The 26,688-nt window shown below is 39.7% G+C and overlaps 1 protein-coding gene across 1 annotated transcript in view; it reads right to left on the bottom strand.

Moving 5' to 3' along the window:
- GRID2 (glutamate ionotropic receptor delta type subunit 2) overlaps positions 1 to 26,688 on the bottom strand; it is a 1,142,370-nt gene that overhangs the window by 835,654 nt on the left and 280,028 nt on the right. Inside the window, exon 5 of the mRNA XM_030190694.1 lies at positions 598 to 759. Coding sequence (XP_030046554.1) covers positions 598 to 759 — 162 coding nt within the window. The remainder of the gene's footprint in view (positions 1 to 597; positions 760 to 26,688) is intronic.

The raw sequence follows: 26,688 nt of genomic DNA, 5'->3' as shown, positions 1-26,688 counted from the left end.
ATAGTGCTTAGCGCGGGGAACTCTGGCTATAATAAGGTGCAACCATTAACACCACAAAACCGTGGTGTAACTTCCAACACCTAAATTAGGTGCAGATCCCCTGCATGTTATAACAATGCACATAAATTAAAGGAACGCCCCCGATCTGCCCATAACCCTCCCATGGACCAGCATGTAAAATTTATGTGCGGATGCTGCACATAAATTTTAATTAAATCCAATTAGCACCATTAATTGCTTGTTAAAATCTCAATCATTGGCATTAATTGGTTTGTTATTCAATTAAATTGTACATGCAAATTGGGTGTGTGCCCAAATTTATCATCTCATAAGTAAGTTTAAAGTTCTGTTTAAAAAGCTTACTTTTTATTGGAGCAAGAATTTACCTATAAATAAATGTTTATTTTCCTTAGAAAATATTTTAAAATATGAAGACTCGTACGTATGTAAGGCTCTATATTAAGATTCTGAGCAGAAACATTATGGACTTTTTGACAGCCACAGCCATTAGTAAGACTAATGCTAAAATGAAATTAGGCAATATCCTTATTTTTCTGACTGGAAAATAATAAAAATGACGGATGACATGGTAGGTACCTTTTTGACAGTTTCCAGCATAGATCGACCCCCTTGCCAGGGCTTGGAGTTCTTTCTGATGCAGGTCAGACTGGCCATGCTGTGCCACTTCCGGTCCTCCAGTTTCTTATGAAAAGCATTGGCCAGCATTAGAACGGTGTCATATATGTAGAGATTTGAATTCTGCAAAAAAAAAAATATATATATATATATTTAAAATTTATTTATTGCATTTGTATCCCACATTTTCCCACCTATTTGCAGGCTCAATGTGGCTTACAATACATCATGAATACTGGAAATACATTATAAAATAGGTATTTAGTGTTACAGAAAAATCTTGGGTAACATGACAATGAAAAGAAGAAGAAACAAATCTGATAGTAATATAGCAAGCAGGTGTCATTCACATTTGCTGATCTTTGTGGTACGCCTTATCAAAGAGATGGGTCTTCAGTAGTTTGTGGAAGTTGGTTAGATCGTGAATCATCCTTAAGTTGTGCGGTAGTGCATTCCAATATTGTGTGCTCAGGTAGGTAAAGTTTGACGCATGTGTTAGTTTGTATTTCAGACCTTTGCAGTTAGGGAAGTGCAGAATAAGGAATGTGCAGGATGATCTTTTGGCATTCCTGGATGGTAAGTCGACCAGGTCTGACATGTAGGCTGGTGCATCTCCGTGAATGATTTTGTGAACTAGGGAGCATATTTTCAACGTGATGCGTTCTTTAAGTGGGAGCCAGTGTAGTTTTTCTCGTATAAAAACCCCACAGAATTTATTTTAAAAAACCCACAGAATTCCCATATGTTTGCTATAGCTGTCACAGACATTGGCATAATGTCAATAGTACACAGATGTTCTTAGCACTATTAACATAAAAAAACACAGAACAAAACAAAAAATTGTGTTATGTACCACAAAAGACCTTGGGAGTCCAGGAAAGTCTAGGCAAAAGAAAAAAAGGCTCAGAACAATCCAATGGGGAGGAATGGGAAGAGAGATGATGTGAAGGGAAAGATTGCAAATTCTCAGTCTCTGATGGTACTGACTTTTTCACAGCCTTACTAGGGCTGATGTAGAAAACCTCGTGGAAGAGCCAGCTCAGTTCACAGCTGTACTATGAAATTAGTGATCCAAAAATTCTGCCACATTCTATAAGCAATGAGCATGCAAATTACTGCCATGTTAAAATTGTGGCAGTAATCCACTGCTCATTGCAAAATGTCACCCTTCCTGTCAGTGCCTTAGCAGCATTTGGCTCAAGCACTGGCAGGCAGGGTTACCTTTTTTTTTTTTTTTTAAGTTGTCAGCAGTCTGTATAAGCAATCTCCCTTCCATCCTGTCTAACTTGACCTGACCTGATCCCGCTCTATCTCCCCATATTAAAAAAAAAAAAGAATTTCCCTGACACTCCTCCTCCCCACCATAATTGGCACCAGAACCCCCCTAACAGATTTCCTAACTTAAAAAAAAATCCCCGTTGTCTAGTGGTTCCCCTTGCTCACTCTTTCTCACCCTGACATGGCTTTTTAAAAAAAAGTCCATGGTGCCAAGTGGGAACCTCTGGCCCCTTACACAGGCCCACTCAGACCTGTACCTTAAATGAAAAACAAGCGATACTCACTTACTCCTGCCTCCAATGCCATCATCTTCAAAATGGTGGTGCCTGACCCCATGCTGTGCATCCTGGGATGTGCCAGTCAGGGCCAGTCTGCCATTTAAAGGAAAAATTCCTTTATATGACAGACTGGCCCTTTTTTATGAATTTCAAAAGTGAGACAGTGTAATTAGGTGCAAGTACTATATGTCTTCATTTATGAACAAGAAGCACCTCCCAGCAAACTAAAAAGTATTGCTTGTTAAATTGTGATTCCAGCTGTTACATATGTGCATCATTAACCTCTGATGCAATCCATGGGTGAAGCATGGCTATGTCGGGTTTTTATAATCACAATATTTATTGTTTTAATACATAATTTTTTATTTTTTATTTTTTATTTATTTATTTTTAACAGACTTGGAGAAATTGAGTCAGATAGAAAGGAATGTATAGGAAACCTTCAGAGATATAGTAGAGTAGCCCCACCTCAGTTTTGATAGTCACTGGGACCCTTTTACGAAGTGACGGTAAGCCCAAAGCAGGCTTATGGCTCGCTAAAAGGGAAGTACCACCGAGTGGTAATTCCCTCCCCCAGCGTGCTACATTTCCAGCGCTGCAAAAAATATTTTAATTTTTGTAGCACTGGTGTGTACCTGGCGGTAATCGGGCAGTGCCATGTGCTGCCCAGTGACTAACGGATTAGCATGGGTGGCGGTAAGTGCTGTCCTCTGAAATGGCTGCACGGCAATTTCTTGAAAAAAACAAAGACCTGCCTTTTACCTGCTGCTGTAAAAGAGGGCCTCGGCACATGTCAAAAACATGTGCTGATGTCAGCGCAGGCCCCCTTTTGCCACAGTTTCACAAAAGGACCCTTCTGTGCTGACTTGGAAGTGAAAGGTCACCGGGAATGTAAGAGTCACCTTAGTGTGGCAGAATACTGTATTCAGGACCTGCAATATTATCTCACACCAAGGATGTGTCTCTGAAGTCATGTGCTCAGGAGGGAAGGGTTAGGTTGGTTTTGTCATTGATGATCTAGAAAACGGAAAGATGATTGAGATGATCAAATCTATAGATGACACAAGACTATTAAAAGCTGTTAAATCGTTTGTGGATTGTGAGATTGCAAGAGGACCTTTGGTGACTGGAAGACTGGGTATCAGATGGTAGATGAAATGTGATGTGGACAAGTGCAAAATGATGCACTTTGGATAGAATAATCCAAAGTATAGCTACCCAGTGCTAAGCTGTACATTAGGAATCACCACCCAAGAAAAAGATCTAGGTGTCATCATGAACAGTGCATGGAAATCTGCTCAGTATGTGACAGCAGCCAAAATAGCAAACAGAATGTTAGGAATGATTAGGATATGAATAGAACATAACACAATAATAAAATGCATTTATATAGCTCCATAGTACAACCTCACTTTGTGTGTTGTTTGCAATTCTGGTTGCCACATCTCAAAAGATATACAGCAGAATTAGAAAAGATACAAAGAGGGGCATAATTGAATGAAAACGTCTATCTCCATGGGCGTTTATCTCCGAGAACGGGTCCGTGAACGGGCGGACCGAACCGTATTTTCGAAAAAAATAGACGTCCATGTTTTATTCGACAATTTGTGAGCTGGGCGTTTTTGTTTTTCAGTGATAATGGAAAATGAAAGCGCCCAGCTCAAAAACGAATAAATGCAAGGCATTTGTTCGTGGGAGGGGCCAGGAGTCGTAGTGCACTGGTCCTCCTCACATGCCAGGACACCAACCGGGCACCCTAGGGGGCACTTTTACAAAAAAAAAAAAAAAAAGGTAAAAGACCTCCCAGGTGCATAGCACCCTTCCCTTGTGTGTTGAGCCCCCCAAATCCCCCTCAAAACCCACTGCCCACAAGTCTACACCATTACTATAGCCCTAAGGGGTGAAGGGGGGCACCTACATGTGGGTACAGTGGGTTTGGGGGGGTTGGACGACTAAGCATTAAGCAGCACAATTGTAACAGGTAGGGGGGGGATGGGCCTGGGTCCACCTGCCTGAAGTGCACTGCACCCCCTAACAACTGCTCCAGGGACCTGCATACTGCTGCCAGGGAGGTGGGTATGACATTTGAGGGTGAAAATAAAAAGCTGTGAAACATCATTTTTTGTGGTGGGAGGGGGTTAGTGACCACTGGGGGAGTCAGGGGAGGTCATCCCCAATTCCCTCTGGTGGTAATCTGGTCATTTAGGGCACTTTTTGGGGCCTTATTCGTGAAAAAACAGGGTCCAGGAAAAGTGCCCTAAATTCTAGCTACAGACGCATACTTTTTTTCCATTATCGGCGAAAGGTGCCCATCTCTGTTCAGGTGATATCCACGCCCCAGTCCCGCCTTCACCATGCCTCCGACACGCCCCGTCAACTTTGTACGCTTCCGCGATGGAGTGTAGTTGAAAACGTCCAAGTTCGGCTTTCGATTATACCGCGTTATTCGTTTTTGGAAGATAAACGCCTGTCTCCCGATTTAGGTCGCAATATAGGCGTTTTTGTCTTTCGATTATAAGCTGGAAAGAAGAGCAACCAAAATTATTAAAGGGGTGGAACTCCTCTTAGAGGAAAGGTTAAAAAGATTAGGGCTCTTCAGCTTGGAGAAAAGAAGCAGAGAAGACATATGACAGAGGGCTATAAAATCTTGAGTGGAATGCATAAACATAAATCAATTTGTATTCTTTCAAAAAAGTGCAATGACTAGGGGATACATCATGAATTACATAATAACACTTTTAAAACACATAGAAGATATTTTTATCCATTCAATCCATAGATAAGCTCAAGAACTCGATAATGAGGATACAGTAAAAACAGTGGCCCCAATATTCAGACCACGGGAGATAGCTGGACTGCTTCCTACAGTTCATGCTGAGGACAGATATTCAATGCCAGGCCATTTCCTGTGACTGGCATTGAATATATGTGTGGGTGGTGGTGGTGGGGGGGTTCAGCCGCTTTGAAGATAACTTTTAAAATCTGTACTCTAATCCACAAGATTCTCTATGGAGCAGCACCAGTGTACATGGATGCCCTTGTCAACCTACTACCAAGAAACTCACTCAGAACTGCCCGTTCTTACTTAAACCTCCATTACCCTACGTGTTCGAGACTCAAGTAGAAAACCACTTATGCTTCCACCTTTTCCTATGTCAGTACTCACTTGTGGAATGCACAAGTGAAAACGATTCAAGATCACCTGACTTTCAGGAAGTCACTCAAGACCTGCTTATTTGAGCAAGCGTACCCTAAAGAGCCTGTCCTGCCTCACTAATCTGCTCTTATGGAGTGACCCATTTTTTATCTTTACCTCTCCACCTCGCTTATCCCTTCCCAGTTATTGTACTCGCCTATTTGTTATTTAAATATTGTAAGCCACATTGAGCCTGCCAGCGGTGAGAAATTGTGGGGTATAAGTGCTGTAAAATAAATAAAATAAATAAATAACTGGCTATGTTAATATTCTCAACGAGAAGGTAATATAACCTGATTGTTTATTCCACATCTTTGTCAACTTATTATCTTGCTGACCTATAGGAGTCCCTTGACCCCTGATGCAGGCGTTTGTACGCCGAAACACGGACCGTGTCGGGTCTCCATTATAAATAAAGAACTACATTTTTCTCAATCCTGAAGGCCTATGTTAATATTCAGACATAGCCAGTTATCTTTATACTGGCAAAAGATATACCGGAGTTTGATATGGCCAAATATGACCAACAAACCTAGTTTAAAAATCGGCAGATAGCCGGTTATATCACATGATATAACTGTTATCTGCCAGCTGCTAACTGTGGCTATTTAGCGGAGGATAGCCAGTTATCCCCTGCTGAATATTGATGGATAGCCTCCATTATGACCAGTTAAATAGCACTAAATATTGGGTGAAGTGTACATAATTGGGTTTCTAAAGATTTGGATAAGCTCCTGGAAGTCATGTCCATAAACTGTTATTAAGATATACCTGGGGAAAGTCACTGTTCCTCTTGGTTTGTTGTAATTTAATCATCATTTTTTTTAGAAGATTTCTTTTTTTTTTCTTTGTTCAAAAGCTTTGTCAAAGTTTTCATTACACATAAACAATAACAAATGGATTGAAAGAAAAACACATGTTAAAAAATTTATGTTGTATAACAAGAGAAAACCACTATACCCAGTTATCAATCGAAAGTATATGCAATAACAGTGAATAATGGTATATAACTCATAGAACAAAATGACTAGAGATTCTACTTTCTAAACAATTGAATACGCAAGTAAAGGCGACCATATCTTATGAAAATCGTCTAGTGATTTAGTTTTTTTCAGCTGCTACCTTTTCATATTTCACAAATGTAAGGAGAGGTGACAAAAATTTCTTCAGGTATATAAGTGAAAGGAGAATGACTAAAAAGGGAATTGTGAGACTAAAAGATACTGCGGACCGCTATGTGGATAATGATGAAGAAAAAGCAAATTTGCTAAATAGATACTTTTGTTCTGTTTTTCACAGAAGAAAATCCTGGAGAAGGACCGCGATGGACTGCAAAAAGTATAAATGAGATTGAAGTGGATAGAGCACCGTTCACGGAAGAGAGTGTGTATGAACAGCTTGAAAAGCTAAAGGTGGATAAAGCCATGGGACCGGATGGGATCCACCCCAGGATATTGAGGGAGCTCAGAGAGGTTCTGGCGGGTCCTCTTAAAGATTTGTTTAACATATCCTTGCAGACAGGAGAGGTTCCGAAGGATTGGAGAACGGCGGAGGTGGTCCCTCTTCACAAGAGTGGTGATAGGGAAGAAGCTGGAAACTACAGGCTGGTAAGCCTCACTTCGATTATTGGAAAAATAATGGAAGCGATGCTGAAGGAAAGGATAGTGAATTTCCTGGAAGCCAATAAGTTGCAAGATCCGAGACAACATGGTTTTACTAAAGGGAAATCGTGCCAAACGAATCTCATTGAGTTCTTTGATTGGGTGACAGGAGAATTAAATCAGGGACGAGCTATGGACGTAATCTACTTAGATTTCAGCAAAGCTTTTGACACGGTTCCCCACAGGAGGCTCTTAAATAAACTGGAAGGGCTGAAGATAGGACCCGAAGTGATGAACTGGATTAGGAACTGGTTGACGGACAGAAGCCAGAGGGTGGTGGTGAATGGAATTCGCTCGGAGGAGGGAAAGGTGAGTAGTGGTGTGCCTCAGGGATTGGTGCTGGGACCGATTCTGTTCAATATATTTGTGAGTGACATTGCCGAAGGGTTAGAAGGTAAAGTTTGCCTATTTGCGGATGATACTAAGATCTGCAACAGAGTGGACACCCGGGAGGGAGTGGAAAACATGAAAAAGGATCTGAGGAAGCTAGAAGAATGGTCTAAGGTTTGGCAATTAAAATTCAATGCAAAGAAATGGAAAGTGATGCACTTAGGGAATAGAAACCCTCGGGAGATGTATGTGTTAGGCGGGGAAAATCTGATAGGTACGGACGGGGAGAGGGATCTTGGGGTGATAGTATCTGAGGATCTGAAGGCGACGAAACAGTGTGACAAGGTGGTGGCCGTAGCTAGAAGGTTGTTAGGCTGTATAGAGAGAGGTGTGACCAGCAGAAAAAAGGAGGTGTTGATGCCTCTGTATAAGTCGTTGGTGAGGCCCCACCTAGAGTATTGTGTTCAGTTTTGGAGGCCATACCTTGCGAAGGATGTAAAAAGAATTGAAGCGGTGCAAAGAAAAGCTACGAGAATGGTAAGGGATTTGCGTTACAAGACGTATGAGGAGAGACTTGATGACCTGAACATGTATACTCTGGAAGAAAGGAGAAACAGGGGTGATATGATACAGACGTTCAAATATTTGAAAAGTATTAATCCGCAAACGAACCTTTTCCGGAGGTGCGAAGGCAGTAGAACGAGAGGAAATGAAATGAGATTGAAGGGGGGCAGACTCAAGAAAAATGTCAGGAAGTATTTTTTTCACGGAGAGAGTAGTGGATGCTTAGAATGCCCTCCCGCGGGAGGTGGTGGAAATGAAAACGGTAACAGAATTCAAACACGCGTGGGATAAACATAAAGGAATCCTATTCAGAAGGAATGGATCCTAAGGATCTTAGCCAGCCGGTGGCAGAGCCAGCCGGTGGTGGGAGGCGAGGATAGTGCTGGGCAGACTTATACGGTCTGTGCCAGAGCCAGTGGTGGGAGGCGGGGCTGGTGGTTGGGAGGCGGGGATAGTGCTGGACAGACTTATACGGTCTGTGCCCTGAAGAGCACAGGTACAAATCAAAGTAGGGTATACACAAAAAGTAGCACATATGAGTTTGTCTTGTTGGGCAGACTGGATGGACCATGCAGGTCTTTTTCTGCCGTCATTTACTATGTTACTAACTAAGCACACATTATTCCACCATAAATTATAATGAATTTGGACAAATCCTTCCAGCAATGACATACCATCTTAATGTCAACAAGCAATAGAACAGTGTTTCTCAAATCCTGGCCTGGCGTACCCCTTACCAGTCAGGTTTTCAGGATATCCACAATGAATATGCATGAATTTGATTTGTATACACTGCCTCCATTATATGCAAATCTCTTTCATGCATATTAATTGTCAATACCCTGAAAACCTGACTGGAAAGGGATACTCCAGGACCGCACTTGGGAAGCACTACAATAGAATATGTAAAAGCTTGGCTTTATGGTTGTCTATTGAGGAAGAAAAATCAAAGTCATCAAGAATAATAATTTTGGAAGGGGTCCTTTTACAAAGCAGCAGGAAGTTCAACGCGGGCTTACCACTTGCTAAAAGGGAAGTACCGTGGGGCTACCGCAGCAGCCCAGCAGTAGTTCCCACCCCAGCATGTGTGATATCCAGCGCTACAAAACGTTTTGTTGCGCTGTTGTGTACTCAACAGTAATCAGGCAGTACTGTGTGCTGCCTGGTTTCCACCAGGTTAGCGTGGGAGCCTTTATCACCACCTCAGTGGGTAGCGGTAAGTGCCCCCCTGAAATGGCCACGCGGCAATTGCTTTCCTTTTTGCATGACCATTTTCTGAAAAAAAACCAAAGACCTGCCTTTTACTCGCTGTGGTAAAAGGGGGCCTCTGTACACATCCAAAACACACGCTGACCCCAGCACAGGCCCCCTTTTGCTGCAGCTTCATTAAAGGGGCCCTAAGAGAGAGATTCCTCTATATCCAAGAATTGACATATGGATACCCAGACTTTTTTTTCCAAAATGCCTGTACGAATGAACAGTTAAAAAGTAAGGGACTCTTTTACCAAGCTGTGGGAAAAAGGGCCCTGACTTGGCGTCAGGGGCTGTTTTTCCCTATGCACCAGGGCCCTTTTTACCACAGTGGGTAAAAAAGCCCCCAGCACACATGACCATGTGGTAAGAGAACTCTTACCGCATGACCATGCAATGGGGAGCCCTTACCAGTACCCATTGAGGTGGCAATAAGGGCTCCCGCGCTAACCTGGTGGTAACTTGTCAGCAAGCAGTGATGCCCAATTACTGCCGGGTTACCGCCATGCAAGCCATTTCTGGGGATTTTCTTTTTCCCCCGGAAATGGTGCACGCTCTGGGTGGTACTACCGCAGATGGCCACATTGGGCCAGCGGTAGTCCCAAAAAAGTGAGTGGTAAGTCTGCGTTGGGCTTACTGCTGCTCTGTAAAAGGGCCCCTAAATGATTTAGAGTACCAGTGACCTTATTACAAATCCAGCATTTATCATCAGAGTTCTTAGGTAACTTGGAAAGTTTATAAGGGGTCCAAAAAAGCCTTGTGTTAGAGAAAATAAATATGGTCTGAGAGTATGCAGCTGACTTTGTAGATCTCACAGCTTTCCAAAAAAGTTGCCATGAATGTGAAGACAATGACTTATGTAAATCCTTTTCCCAGATAGTTTCCAAACCAGTTGGTTGGAAGAATTTCCATTGTTGAAGTAGTTTGTACCATTTGGAGGCTTCTCTAGACCTTTCTGATAGTTGTGAGCACAAGTCCCAACTGGTAGGTGTAATGTTTGATAATTATTTAAAATTAATATTAATGGAAATACAATGTATGCGATGTATCCATTGAAAGTGTAATCTTGGTGAAATATTATATTTAGGGCCCTGTTTACTAAGGTGCTCTAAAGGAATGCTAACATTTTTAGTGAACACTAAAAATTAGCGCGTGCTAATGCTAGAGACACAAATAGGAATATATGGGTGTCTCCAGAATTAGCGCACACTAAAAACGCTAGTGCACCTTAGTAAACAGGGCCCTTAGATTGTAACCCAGAAAATGACAGCCATTTATTTCGACCAGTTAGTTGATGTCAAAACCAAACACCAGCTTTGCCCCATTCATGCCAGAAAAAAGATTTGTTATTGATTTTAAATAATGGATTATACCAAATCAACATATGAGCAGTGGATGTATATGGATTTTGTAAAGAATTATCAAGTGTTTCACTTCTGCTGAGGAAAGTATCACATTCTGCTGCCTTGTAGGCAGTGATGACCATGGTAACCCAGGTTTCAGGAGTACAATAATTGATGCCTCAGTAAAAGTTCCTCTAACATCACCAGTTCGAATCAAGTAATTAAAAAAGGAGCAGAGGAGAGATACCAATTGTTGCTTAAAGGCCAGATAAAAGCCAAGAGATAAGCCATCAGACCCAGGTGCTTTGTTTCTAGAAATATCTTTCAAGGCTTATCTATATCAGTCTCAGAAATAGGTTTTGGAAGTTGTGCATTGTCAGTTTGAGAGAGTTTGAAGCGGTCTATATGGTCCCAATAAGTCATATCTATCTTTGATGAAGATAGTTTTGATTTATATAACAAGGAATACAATTCCAAAAATGTATCCACTATGTCAGATTTGGAGAATATAACAGTATTATCATCAGTTTTGATGGCAGTAATGTCCTTACGTTCAGTTTTAGATTTGAGATATTTGGCTAATAAATGTCCAGCTTTATTGCTTTCATGCTTTCATGATAGTATTGAGCTGATTTCATAAATATTTCTTTGCTAGCTTGTTTACCTAGGGGCCCTTTTACAAAGGTGAGTAAGGGCCTATGTGCATCCAGCGCATCAAATTGTCATTACTGCCTGGCTACCATTAACAAAGACAAACAATAAGTTCAGATATGGTGACACAAAGAAAAGTCCATCTTGATGAGAGAATTCTAAACATTTAACCTCTTGTTCTAATTTATTAATTGTAGCCCATACGGCCTTCCTCTGAGAAGCTGAATATCATATAATAATACCTCGAACATATGCTTTAAAAGCATCCCATCTCATTATCCAGTCTGTAGAATCAAGCATATTAAGCTGAAAATATTCATTGATAGGATTGACAATGAAATCAGAAAACTTAGTCTGATCTAATAAAGAGGCATTAAATCTCCAACCCATGGATCGCTTGGATTTTTCAGTTAAGTAAAGTTGCAACAAAATATGAGCATGATTTGACATGATAACACCACCAATGCTGGAATGGGTAACCATATCCATAAGTGAATTGGAAATTAAAAATTATTTAGTATAGAAGTAGAATTTATGAGATGGTGAGTAAAAGGAGAAATCATTTTCAGATGTATATATAAGACACCATACATCAGAAAGATTTAATTGTGATATGTCATGAAGGCAAATCAAGCCTTGTTTTTTTAAACACACACGTAGTTTTCTATCCGATTCTGGATCTAGAGCAAGGTTGAAATCTCCACCTATGCAAGGAGTATCTCCTTCGCTAATGACCAGGTCTGCTATAAAATAGAAAAATTCTGGTAAATCTAAATTAAATACGTAAATATTAATCAAGTTAAAGGTGAACCATATATGGTGAGTGATACTTTAACCCAATGACCACAGCTATCAGTGACATGTGATATCACTTTTATATCAGCTCTACTTCTGACTAAAATAACTACTCCTCCTTTTCTCCCGTCTGCTGGAGAGAAAAATGGGTCTAATGACTATTTGGATTTCAATTTATTTGATTCCACAGCATTCAAGTGTGTCTCTTGAAAAAAAAATTGGGTTATGTTGACAAAGGGACGTGAGAAATTTTTTTCCATTTAATAGGATTATTAAATCCCTTGACATTTAACAATGTTATTAGTGTGCCAGCCATCGTACAAAATGTATATCGGGGTGGCATATTGAGATAATCATGTTGAAAGGGATGAAGCACAAAACTCACTGTAGTATGTGATTGAAGTATGTGAAAATGTTAGTAAACTGGGTAAACATAACATTCAATATATTGTACTTAATAGCAAAATGTATAGAACCAAACATGAGTTGCAGAACACAGAGGGGAAGTATATAGCCCAAGGAAAAACCCTGCAGAATTTAATTAATAGGCAAAAGTTATTTATATCAACCATAGAAAGGAGAAAAAAATTAAAGTTAGTGCAACACAGAGCTATACTTAACTAAATGAGAACTACCAGACTAGAAGTAGCATTAATGCTGTGCATAGCGCACATTGATATCTTTCAACTTGTGTCTAAAAGCCAATAACTATTTTTGCAACTTCACAGTATTTTTGCTCAAGTCTGGCACAAATTGTACAACATTACCTTCATGATTTATAGGGGCTCTAAGATGAGCTCACTGGAAAATCTCTGTATCTTGCCTGTATCTTAGTACTTTCATAATGATAGACCATGGGAACTTATTCTTTGGGCCCCTCTATCTCAAAGTCTTTAGCAAATCGAAGACCAAGCAATTTAGGAATAAATGACTCCAGGAAAGAGATGGGATTGGGGCATTTCAGGTTTTCTGGTAGTCCCAGCAGTCTTATATTATTATGATGTGATCTATTGTTATTGTCATCAAGTTCACATTCTAGATGAGCTATACGTTTGACCTGTTTCTGCAAATGTTTAATATTTTCCTCCACTGTAGCCTGTTGCGTTTCAAGAATTGTTACTTTGGTTTTAAATTTAGTCAGGTCCGTTTTGAAAGTGGATATGTCCTCTTTGATATCTCCAATATCCTCTTTTGTTTCTACCAGCATATCTTTTAATGGATGCAGTTCCTCCAAGATGGAGGTCTGATCATCAGCTTTCACTGTTGAATCTTTCTGTGGCAATAAAGGTTCTACTGAGGAGTCTTTATATGGATGGCTGCTGTGGTTAAGCTAAGCTCAAAACAATATGAATGTTATCAAATGTCTTGCTGCTTAGAAATCAAAAGAAACCGCTTGGATTCCCAAAAAAACAATTAAAAAAACTGAGCTTAGCTTAACCACAGCAGCCATCCATATAAAGACTCCTCAGGAAGGCCCCTGGGGGCTGAAACACGATTCGTGTTGAGTCCTGGATGATTTAACATAAACATTGGTTCAGATATCGTCTGCTGCTCTTTCTTTGGTCACCCTTATCTCTATAAGGCCAGCCAATAACTCAAGACTAATTGGCCTTTCGAATCAAACTAACAGGAGCACATTTTTGAGAATGCACATAACCCTACAACAATTTTTGAATTATAAAATTTGTAGTAATATCACTACAACCTTGTAGCTGAGAAATTAAAGCCACACGTGCTAAAGACTGTTGAAGTAAACCAATTAAGTAAACTGTCTTGTCTTAGCAATCAAAATAAAACCCACAAGATACAGGCATAGGGAATTGTACCCTTAAGTTCTGATTATCCAAGTACTGCAGAAATTGATTCTAATCACTTTTAGAAGCCTTCCATGTATTTACTGCCAGTGAGTTGTTCAACAATTTACTGTAAACTCCAAGAAACTGGTCCATAACTCTTGTGGCATAACTGTCGCTGCACCATCTGCTGATGGAGCCAATGCTCTGAAACGTGCCCACTGGAAATGAGAAAGAGAGTTTGCTATATCATTGTGAACACCAGGATTATAGCAAGCAGAAATCATTATATTCAGCTTTAAATATCTCAGTACAATCAGTTGCAGCACCTCCACTAACAGAGGACAATGAACATACTGTTGATTTAAGGCTGCCACAACCGCTAAATCCACCCTATGGTTCTTCAATAACTCATCGCACAGAACCAAAGCCACCCATATTGGAAACATCTCTAACAATGCCAAATTCCTGCACCATTCTCTTTCTTTCAACCATGAAGGCCACAATTGGGCACACCAAGCCCTACCAAAATAAATTCTAAAAACCAATCCTCCTGATGCATCTGTAAACAAATTCAAATCACCATTAGTCACTGCAGAAGGTTGTCACAAACTAACTCCATTGAATTGCGATAAAAAGGTAAGCCACATGTGTAAATCCTCTGATATAACCTTACTAATAAGAATTAGATGGTGTTTCTTCTTCAAACCCTTCGATAGTGCTGCCAAACATAGAACAAAAACTCTCCTCATCGGAATCACCCATGCTTCAAAATTAAAGTTCTCTACCAAAGTCTGAATGTCTCTTAATGATAATTCTGTCCACCTCACTGTATCTGTAATGGCAGTCACCAATTCCTCCACTTTCTTTTCTGTTAACCGTGACTCCATACACACTGATTCAAGCTCAGTTTCCAGAAAGTCTAGCAGACAACAAAATCCTTCCGACTTATCCTTTGCCAATAGGATCTCCAAAACTCCTGACACATACTACAAAGCATTGATTAAATCCACACACTGTGTACTACCAGCCAGCCCATGTAATAAAAAATCATCCAAATAATGCACTACTATATTCCATCCTGATATCCTTTCAGCCAACCACTGGACAAACATTGAGGAAGCTTCAAAGTAAGCACACGAAAGAACATCACATGGGCAAACAGAGGTGAAAATAAAATTTTCCATTCAGCAGGAACCCCAACAAATAAAATGAATCTGGATGAATGGGCAGCAGCCTGAATGCAGAATCAATATCAGCCTTGGCTATAATTGCCCCAGGCCCCAGATCTCTTAAGATACCTATCAAATGAGGTTTATTACACTGTACACAAGGCAGGGTCTATGTAAGCATTTACACTGTTCGCCAATGGATAAGATAAATTGTGAAACAATCGATAATGACTGGCTGTTTTTTAAAGAATTATACCCAACAGGGATACCACACAATTTTCAAAAGGATGGTCAACAAAAACATAGTAGATGATGGCAGAAAAAGACCTGCACGGTCCATCCAGTCTGCCCAACAAGACAAACTCATATGTGCTACTTTTTGTGTATACCTTACCTTGATTTGTAACTGTCATTTTCAGGGCACAGACCGTACAAGTCTGCCCAGCACTATCCCCGCCTCCCAACCACCAGCCCCGCCTCCCACCACTGGCTCTGGCACAGACCGTATAAGTCTGCCCAGCACTATCCCCGCCTCCCACCACCGGCTCTGGCACAGACCATATAAGTCTGCCCAGCACTATCCCCGCCTCCCAACCACCAGCCCCGCCACCCAATATGCACTATACACCCCATTTCCATTTCCTTTTGTAGGCCATTCCTACAACTATACACTAAACTGGCACCCAGAAATGGGATAACAAAACCCTTAGCAAACCCATTCCACAACAATTCTGCTGCCTCCTTATCAGGATAATACTGCAACCAACTACACAAAGCCTTCAAGTTGATCGGGGATGGTGCTTTGCACTTACAATCCATAAGCTCCTGGATATCCTGGTCTCACTCCTTATCCCCTACCCACTGGTCCAAAAAACCCATACCTAAAGACTGAGGGGTCCTTTTACTAAGGCTTGCAATAGCATAGGTGCGGGTTTTGGGCCCACGCCGATCCATTTTTTAGTGTGCCTGTAAAAAAGGCCTCTTTTTTGCCGAAAATGAACGTGCAGAAAAATCAAAATTGTTGCGCGTCCATTTTGGGTCTGAGAATTTACTATCAGCCATAGTCCTAGCGGTAAAGAATCTGGGTGATAATGACCTATGCGTGTCAAATGCCACTTGGCGCGCATCTGTTACGCGCGCCAGAAAATAAAAAATATTTTTCAGACGCGCGTAGCGGATGCGCACCAAAATTGAAATTAGTGCAAGAGCCACACGGTAACCAGGCGGTAACTAGAATTTGGCATGCATTCGGTGTACATAGGTGCCTACGCGGCTTAGTACTTAGTACTTCAACAGCCTACAAAGAACACTAGAATACAGTTTGAATATAGTTTTGAGCACTCAATTTTTCCCATTCTTAAAATCTTCCTTTTTAAAATCTTTTTATCTAGACACATCATCTTTATCCCTTGACAATAATGCAAAAAGATCAATATATTTACCAAACAAAATATGATGCTGCCATTTTTTTTGAAATAACAAAATCCAGCAGTGCAATTTCATAAGAAAATAAGAACATAAGCATCGTCATACTGGGACAGGCTGGAAGGTCCATCAAGCCAAGAATTCTGTTTCCAGCAGTGGCCAATCCAGGTTATAAGTGCCTGGCAAGATCCAAAAACAGTACATTTTATGCTGCTTTTCAAAGAAATAAGCAGTGCATTTTCCTCAAGTCCATCTTAATAATGGCTTATGGGATTTTCTTTTAGGAAGCTATCCAAACCTATTTGCTAAATTCTTTTACCACAGTCTCTCCCAACAATTTCCAGAGTTTAATTACACATTGAGTGAAGAAATATTTTCCCCGATTTGTTTTAAATGTACTACTTTGTAGCTTCATTGCATGCCTCCTAGTCCTAGTATTTTTGGAAAGAGTAAACAAGTGGTTCACAACTACCCATTCCACTCCTCTCATTATTTTATAGACCTCTATCATATTTCCCCTCAGCCATTTTTTCTCAAAGCTGAAAAACCCTAGTCGCTTTAGCCTTTCCTCAAAGAAACGTTGTCCCAACCCCTTTATCATTTTTGTCACCCTTCTCTGTACCTTTTCTAATTCCACTATATCTTTTGAGTAGCAGAGGCCAGAATTGCACACAATATTCGAGGTGCACTTGCAGCATGGAGCTATATAAAGGCATTATGAAGTCCTCATTTTTGTTTCCCATTCCTTTCCTAATCATACCTAACATTATATTTGCTTTCTTAGCTGCCACTACACACTGAGCAGAGGGTTTCAATGTATCAACAACGATGACACTTAGGCCCCTTTCCTGGTTGGTGACTCCTAATGTGGAACCTTGTATCACGTAGGTATAGCTTGGGCTCCTTTTTCCAACATGCATCACTTTGCACTTGCTCACATTAAATGTCATCTGCCATTTGGATACCCAGTCTCCCAGTCTCATAATTTTTCAGAATCCTCTTGTTATTTAACAACTTTGAATATTTATTTATTTATTTATTTGTTACATTTATACCCCACAGTTTCCCATTTATTTGCAGGCTCAATGTGGCTTACAAAGTATCGTATCGTGGTCAAATGAGGTAGAGGTGAATCAGGTGTCATGGGGTCGGGGGGAAAGAGGAAAGCAAATTGACCAGTATGATCGTTGATTATGTTGTGTTGGTTGTGAAGATTTATGTTGGGTCGGTGGGATAAGCTTTTTTGAAGAGGTGGGTTTTTAATGATTTCCCGAAGTTTAAGTGGTCATGCATTGTTTTCATTGCATATGGGAGTCCATTCCAAAGTTCTGTGCTTATGTAGGAGAAGCTAGATGCATAGGTTGTTTTGTATTTTAGCCCTTTACAGTTTGGGTAATGTAGGTTTAGGTATTTTATTTTTATTTTTGTTACATTTGTACCCTGTGCTTTCCCACTCATGGCAGGCTCAATGTGGCGGGCAAGGGAGGGTTTAGTGACTTTCCCAGAGTCACAAGGAGCTGCCTGTGCCGGGAATCAAACTCAGTTCCTCAGTTCCCCAGGACCAAAGTCCACCACCCTAACCACTAGGCCACTCCTCCACTTATGATCATGCTGATCCGAGTCTGTTTCTGGTTGGTAGATCTATGAGGTCTGTCATGTATCCTGGGACTACACCGTAGATGATTTTGTGAACCAAAGCGCAGATTTTGAAGATGGTCCATTCCTTGATTGGGAGCCCTTGTAGCTTTTCTTGAAGGGGTTTAGCTCTTTTGAATCATGTTTTACCATATATCAGTCTGGCTGCTATGTTTTGGGTGGTGTGAAGTTTTTTTGTGAGTTGTTTTTTACATCATTGTGCTATCAACAAATGTAATTACCTCACTAGTTACTCCCATCTATAGATTATTTATAAATACGTTAAAAACCAATGGCCCCAGCTCAGACCCCTTGTGGAACCATACTGTCTACCCTTCTCCATTGAGAATACTGACTATTTAACCCTACTCTCTGTTTTCTATCTTTTAACCAGTTTTTAATCCACAAGAGAACAGTACTTCCTATCCCATGACTCTCCAATTTCCTCTGGAGTCTTTCATGAGGTACATTGTCAAATGTTTTTTGAAAATCCAGATACACAATTCAAATCAACTGACTCACCTTTATCCACATGCTTATTCACCCCTTCAAAGAAATGTAGTAGATTTCTCTACCATTTTGCCCAGCAATGACATCTGGCTCACCGGTCTATAGTTTCCCAGATCACCTCTGGAACCTTTTTTAAAAACTGGCATTACATTGGCCACCCTCCAGTCTTCTGGAACCATGCTTTATTTTAAAGATAAATTATATATTATTAACAATAGTTCTGCAAGTTAATGTTTCAATTCTGTCGGTACTCTGGGATGATTACCAGCCTGTCCAGGTGATTTGCTACTCTTCAATTTGTCAAATTGCTCTATTTCATCCTCCAAATTTACAGAGATTTGATTCAGTTTCTCTGACTTGTTATCTTTGAATACCATTCCTGGAACCAGTATTCCTCCCAAATCTTCCTCGGTGAAGACCGAAGCAAATAATTAATTTAATCTCTCCTCTATGGCTTTGTCTTCCCTGAGTGACCCTTTTACCACTCGGTCATCTAGTAGTCCAACCAATTCTTTTGCTGGCTTCTTGCTTTTAATATACCTAAACATTTTTACTATGTGTTTTTGTCTCCATCTCACTCTTTTTTCAAAGTCCCTCTTTGCCTTCCTTATCAGCACGTTGCATTTGACTTGCCATTCCTTATGCTTATAATTTCTTATTATTTTCAGTTGGATCCTTCTTCCATTTTCTGAAGGATTTTCTTTTAGCCCTAATAGCTTCCTTCACCTCACTTTTTAACCATGCTGGCTGTCGTTTGGCCTTCTTTCCTCCTTTTTTTAATACATGGAATATAACTGGCTTGGGCTTCCAGGATGGTATTTTTGAATAGCATCCATGTCTGATATAAATGTTTGACAGTCGCAGCTGCTCCTCTAAGTTTTTTTTTTTTCCACCATTCTTCTCATTTTATCATAGTCTCCTTTTTGAAAGTTAAATGCTAACGTATTGGATTTCCTCTGTGTACTTACTCCAGAGCTGATATCAAATCTGATCATATTATGATCACTGTTATCAAGCGGCCCAAGCACCACTACATCCTGCCCCAAATCATGCACTCTACTAAGGACTAGGTCTAGAATTTGTCCTTTTTTTGTCGGCTCCTGTACCAGCTGCTCTATAAAGCAGTCCTTAATTTTGTCAAAGAATTTTACCTTCCTAGCATACCCTGATGTTACATTTACCCAGTCAATATCAGGGTAATTGAAATCACCCATTATTATTGTGTTCCCCAGTTTGTTAGCCTCTCTAATTTCTGATAACATTTCTACATCTGTCCATCCTGGCCAGGTGGATGGTAGTATACTCCTATCACTATCCTTTTCCCTTTTACATATGGAATTTCAATCCATAGGGATTCTGAGATGTATTTTGTGTGCTGCAGAATTTTTAGCCTATTTGATTCAAGGCCCTCCTTAACATTCAATGCTACCCCTCCATCAATTCGATCCACCCTATCACTATGATATAATTTGTACCCTGGTATGTCAGTGTCCCACTGGTTATCCTCCTTTCACCAGGTCTCAGAGATGCCTATTATATCTAATTTTTTTCATTTAATGCAATATATTCTAACTCTCCCATCTTATTTCTTAGGCTTCTGGCATTTGCATTTGCATTCTGACATTTCAAACTATGTTTGCTGTTCCTATTTACATCTTGCTCAGCAGTTGATAGTGATAATTTTCAATTTTTAAAACCTGTCTGCTTTCTTTTAAAGACACCTGGTTTACTATGGTCTCTATTGCAACCTCGCTGTCAGGATACCCTATCTTCCCTGTTATAGTGATATCTTTCAAAGATACCTTATTCCGAACCAGAACGTATAACCCTGTCTAGATATACTAATCCAATCTAATCTGCAATTTATAGACTGCACAGATCCTAGTTGGAGGTTCAAGGTGGTTTACAAATTAAGAAACATAACTAATGAGGAATTACAATATACAAGAAGCGCACCTCCAGTTCCCAATACTCCAGGTGCCATCATGTCACCAGCTACATATTCCCTACCGGTATCATCTGAAGATGAAGCAGACCCCGAAGACTCTGAAGAATGCCAAGAATCTGTTGATTCCCACACCTGCATAGTGTCCCTTGCTCCTCCTCTGCGCAGGTGCTGCTCAATATCCAATCATTCTACCACATGCTTCAAATGTGACCAAAACGTTCAGTCCCATAGATGCTGCCCTAAAGACTTTCTCCTCCCACTTCTTCCTGATGTCTTCTTCTTCCATGCTCCCTAACAACCTCCCCACCCAATGAAATCTCTCCACGCTTCCTGCAATCCACCAAAATGCCATCCCAATCCCTCACAGACTCACCAGCATTAGCCGTTGATACACCTCTGACTTCCTCCAATCTCTCCTACAGGCATACAATCCAAACCATCTATCCCATTGTTTCTTGATCCATCTTCCCCAGAAGGACAAGCCACAGTATCCTCTTGCCACACCTGCCCTCTACTACATTCTTGCCCTCTCAATTTTCATTTTCTGCTTTCCAGACTTAATCACCTTTGTAGCCTTAGTCTTACCCTTCCCAGTACCCTCAAACCACTAAGCCATACCCTTCCTTCCCATCCCCGATACTTTTCCCTTTTCCACCATGACTCTCTTCATCTCCTGCCTGCTTCTTTGGAGCCATAATAAACCCACAGGTCTTACAATTTTGTACCCTTTTAATTGATTCCAAAATAACTGTGTGCCTTAAAACTAATTCTAAATTCCTACAAACACTCCCAAATAATAAAATATAAGCAAGTGCCCTTGACGATCAGCACTCCTAGCAACCCCACAGCAATTATCCAATTATCTATTCACTGACCAGATCAGACCAGCACTTCCTGCAAATCTTTATTCAACACCCCTCCGGTTGACTATAGCTCACTATAAGCAAACCCCACGTTTACAGAATTACCTCACTCCTTTCTACTTTCTAGGGGCATTAATTTCAGAGCATAAAAATCAATCAACTCCTAAGCAAACTGCTGCTGCAGAGAATTCAAGCTTAGCTCTACAGTAACACTTAGACCCATGCTGACTTGAAAATTATCACTGCAACTACTTGGTAAGTAAACTTCAATTCCTCACAACTTTAACCCAAGCCCCAACCTCTATCCACCCTCCCTTCACCACAGAACCCTTTTCCCCACCCAACTAAACCTTTTTCTTTCTTTCTATGCTAAACCCCGCCCACTAACACATTCTTACCTAATCCTCTTTTCTTTTACATTTCCTTCTCTCCAGATGCCTTCCATGCTATAAACGTTCCCTCAATTCCTTTAAATAAATTTATATAAATATATTTATTTACTTATAAATCCTCTCCTTTCACTTCTTCCTTATGTTCTCCCACCAATCTAAGATTCCCCACTCCTTCTTCCCACTGATCTGGGACTGCGCAGTCAATGTTATTCCCTCCGCCTTAAAGCAGATGGTTTTATTAAGCCTCTGTATTGGGCCATGGTGTGACCACACCTGGAGTATTGTGTTCAGTTCAGGTCACTGCATTTCTAAAAGGGTCTAGTGGAACTAGGAAAGGTTTAGAGAAGGCTAACCCAAATGAAAGAGGGCATAGAACATCTGACTTATGAAGGAAGGCTAATCAGGTTAGAACTCTTCAGCTTGGACAAATTGACAACTGAGAGGGGATATGATAGAAACTTATAAAATTATGTATGGGGTACAGAATTTAAAGAAGGAACAGGTTTTTAACTGTTCAAACAACACAAAAACGAAAGGACACCCCATTAAATTAATGGGGAAACCCCACAGTGGTCTATACTTTCTCCTGCTCTTTTTAATATCTATTTGTTCTCTTTAGCCCAATTAGTTCAATCTTTGGACCTTAGGGGGTCTTTTACTATAGATTAGCTTGAGTTATCTGCAGCAGGGCCCATTTTATTCCTATGGGCCCTGCTGCTGATAACTTGAGCTAATCTTTAGTAAATGTTACCCTTAGCATTGGAGCCGACTCTGTGGGTGCTGTGGGTGCTTGAGCACCCCCAATATTGAGCAAATTCCTTGTATGTGTCCAGGGAGGGGTTATTTTCATTGGGCTTAGCACCCCCAATAATTTTGAAAAGCTGGCTCCTATGACCCTTAGTTATTGTTTTTATGCAAACAATATTTTATTAATCCATTATGTATCTGCTACAGCCCCTGATCTTTCACCCTTGCAGTTTTGTTTACACAGAGTTGCTTTTTGGCTTTGTGAACATCATTTAATCTTAAATTCGAAAAAGACTGTTATGATTCTGCTGAGACAGGCAGGGGAATGACTAGGACTCACTTCTGATTGGCCTGTAATGGATTGAGCTGACGTCTGAAGCAGCAGACGTCAGAAGTCAGATTTATTTAAATTTACCTCTCCCTACAGCTTATGCTTTAGTGTTGATTCCTGTCAGCTGAGCCTGTTTCCCTCTCTCAGTCTGTGCTTGTAGCACACTGTGTATCCGTTGGAGTTTGCTTGATCTTCCAATTGCTTGTAGTTTCTGTCTATCAGTGTACGTATATACTAAATGAACATCTCAAAACATATATATGAGTTAAAACCAAATGAACATATATAGATGTAAAAAAACAGAGCAAAATTATAACCAATTTCAAATCCATAAAAGTAATATTAAAAGCAATATTAAAATAACAGTCATGTAATCTCTAAAAGAATTAAATGTGAAAAAATGGTGTTGCAGAGTAAATGTATGCATTAGTAATGCAAAAACGAATGCTTATACAGGGAGTAACGTAAGGTGTGATGTTTACACAATAGACTTTTAATATTACTTTTATGGATTTGAAATTGGTTATAATTTTGCTCTGTTTTTTACATCTATATATGTTCATTTGGTTTTAACTCATATATATGTTTTGAGATGTTCATTTAGTATATACGTACACTGATATATTTATTTTGTATGCAGTATTTATGTATGTATTATTTCTGTCATTATATTTGTTTTTATAGACTCCTGAGGAAGGCGCTACGGCGCCGAAACACGGCTGTGTTGAGTCACCTATTCACAATAAAAATCATTGTTTTAACTAATTTATACGTCTGCCCCATTGTTTGAATAGAGCCTATTTTCCCCACCCCTTTTTTTGTTTTCGCTTTTTTGTCCTGTGGGGATCAAGTGCACCTCCACACTCCGTATGGTTTTTCTCTGACCCTTATAGTCTTATGTACATAAACAAACACCCCATGGCATGTCTCTGGTCTCAGTCTAGTACTTGCAGTTTGAATAAACACAGGTTTTGCTTTTTTGGTATATGGGAATCTTCTAAAAGTTCCAATAATATCTTAGTGGCGTTTTACTTCAATTGCTATACAAAGATTCAAATATGTTTTTTTAATGGACCTACAATTTTGAAACCAATGATTGATCTATATACACACAGCAATGGCAATAGACAGTTATCTATGTTTATATCTGAGGTTGCTTTGTGAATATATTTGTATAGACAGTTTGATACTTTCCCTAAGCAGAACATATATGTTAATGATTTGGTCTGCTGTTGTTTTGATTTCTTAAATTCCTGATCCAAAGATTGTTTTTCCCCAGTGTGTAACAAAACTTTATGCTGTCGTAGACCTTTTACTGTCTCTTCTGTCAGCAAAGGTGTCATAGGTAGTTATGAACAAGACAATGTTCCCAACTTAATTATTTTATTGGTGTGCTAGATTCATAGCTCAGAAATTTTAAAATGCCAAGCTCATATATCTTCTGCATGGTTTCCCTTCCTTGGCATTAAAGATTATTACATCTTTGAACTTTATTGCATAAACATTGGTACGTGATATTGTGATATTCCTATCACCACATATCACTTAATATTAAGCTTGAACATCTATTATAATAGCAATTATCAGGCGTTAATGTACACAGCACTGTACAGAGGACAAGGCATTAGAAAAATATGAACAAAATTTAAAAAAAGGTTGTTTTTGTTTGTTACGGAAAACTAATGAACCATTAAAAAAAATTGCAATTATCTTGAAAGGGCATATGAAAAAAATTAAGGTGACAAGCTAGAACAAGTCATAGCAGGAGTAAGGATGAGGGCAGCTGAGTTCATGGGAAAAATAGAGTTTGCTATTAATATAGATCTAAAATCAAGTCATTCAATCGTGTACCTAATGAATACAGCAAAAAACAAGGAATAGGCAAGGAGAAGAAAGCATGAAGCTCAAATATTTAACCCAATGAAGTTACGTTCAGCATGATTTTTGCAAAACTTACTAATGCTGAATCCCCCCCCCCCCCCCCCCCATACACACACACCTCATAAGAGGGATGGAGATCCATTGTCTGTATTATCTCTCTTTGCGATGGACTACTTGCTAATGTACTGTTGTTTCATAATTTCAAAAAACTCAATAAAAATAAAGATTACAAAGAAACCTTCTATTCTATCAAATTTGGAAATTAATATTTATTTAAGTGAAATTTCAAAAATGTGTTAAATTTAATTTATATAAGAAAACTGTAAAAGGTGTTTTCAATCAAATCTATGTTCAGATAATGATCTACAAGTCAGCAGGTCACAGATCCAAGGCATAGTTTTACTAGAGAGATTAGGTCAAACTAATCTGATATTTGTCATTTGGGTGACCAGAGGATTAGATCAAGGTCAGCACTGATGTGAAATACTTGAATTTTAGCAAGGCTTTTCATACTGTCCCACACTAGAGGCTTATAAATAAACTCAGCCCGGGGGTAGGTCTCAAGGAGTTAGATTGGATTAGAAGCTGGTTGAGTGATAGACAACTGAGGGTGGTGGTAAATGTAATTCACTCTGAGAAAAGGAAGGTGAGTAGCGAAGTGCCCCAGGGATCTGTCCCGGAGCCTGTTCTGTTCAATATCTCTGTGAGTGATATTGAATTATAGTTCGAAGGAAAAGTTTGTCTTTTTGTGGATGACACAAAGATCTGCAGCAGAATTGACAACCCTGAGGGAGTAGCCAGAATGAGAAACAATCCAAAAAAGTTTTAAGTGGTTGGAAGTTAAGGTTCAATGCTGAAATGTTCAGTCTTAAGAAAACCTACCCAACTAGCATAGGAGTAGAGGAGCTTAGTGACAGCTGTATTTGTAGGCCATCACTGTAACACATATACAGCAAGTTAAAAAGGGATGGGCTGTCATTTTGCAAGAACATAGGAAATGTTAAAATCACATATTCTACTATATGTCATTGCATGTAGTTATCAAACAAAAATGAGCAGAAAATCATGACATATCATGTTTTGTTGTTTGACCATAATAGTGCACACTATCCCCCTGATTCTATAAAAGTCACCAAAAACTGTGCACATAAATTTGGGTGCATGCACAATTTACGCATGCAATTTCATTGAATAATAAGCCAATTAGCAACAATAATTGTTTTTTTAACAAGCAATTGTTGGCACTAATTGAAATCAAATAACATTTATACATGTAAATTTAGTTGTGTGATCCACACCTAAATTTTACACACATACCGGAAACAGGCGCATTGAAATGGGAGGGTCATGGGCATTTTGGAGTGGAGTGTGGCATGGATCTGATTTATGCATGCAATTACAGAATAAGGGGGCTTCAGGCATTTATACCATGTTTTCAAATGGATGCACCTAAATTTATGCATAAACCACGTCTAACTTTAGGTGCAGTTTATAGAATAGTACTGAAGTGTGTGTGTGTGTGTGTGTGGGGGGGGGGGGGGGGTTGGCACCATTTTTTTAGGCACAATTTATAGAATTTACTCCTATGTGGAAATACTGATCTGTATTTCACAAACAGTCTGCACCTTTTCCTGACTGTGGAAGCACCATGCATGTGTGAACCATTGTGCATACATAAACACTAGCACATGCGCAAAATCAAGAAATGAATGTGCCCTCTTTTCACATTGTAAACACTATTATCAGAAACTGACAAAACAACAAAATGGCTAGAAAAACCCAAATAAAACAAAATTTCACATAAATGAAACAGGAAATGCCACAAAAAGAAAAAGAAATTGTCTGCATGTCCTTACTAGTTAATAAGTTGCACTATCACATTTGTGTATGGTAATCCCAACAATGTGCATTATTTTATTGCAGGTCTTATTTTATGCAATAGGACTTTGGTGTCCCTTAACTAAGCTGCAGTAGAAATGGTTTTTGTGGGTACTTACTTAGGTCTTTC

Source organism: Microcaecilia unicolor, chromosome 2 (assembly GCF_901765095.1).
Source record: "Microcaecilia unicolor chromosome 2, aMicUni1.1, whole genome shotgun sequence".
NCBI lineage: Eukaryota > Metazoa > Chordata > Amphibia > Gymnophiona > Siphonopidae > Microcaecilia > Microcaecilia unicolor.
This window is presented reverse-complemented; position numbering and strand designations above follow the sequence as displayed.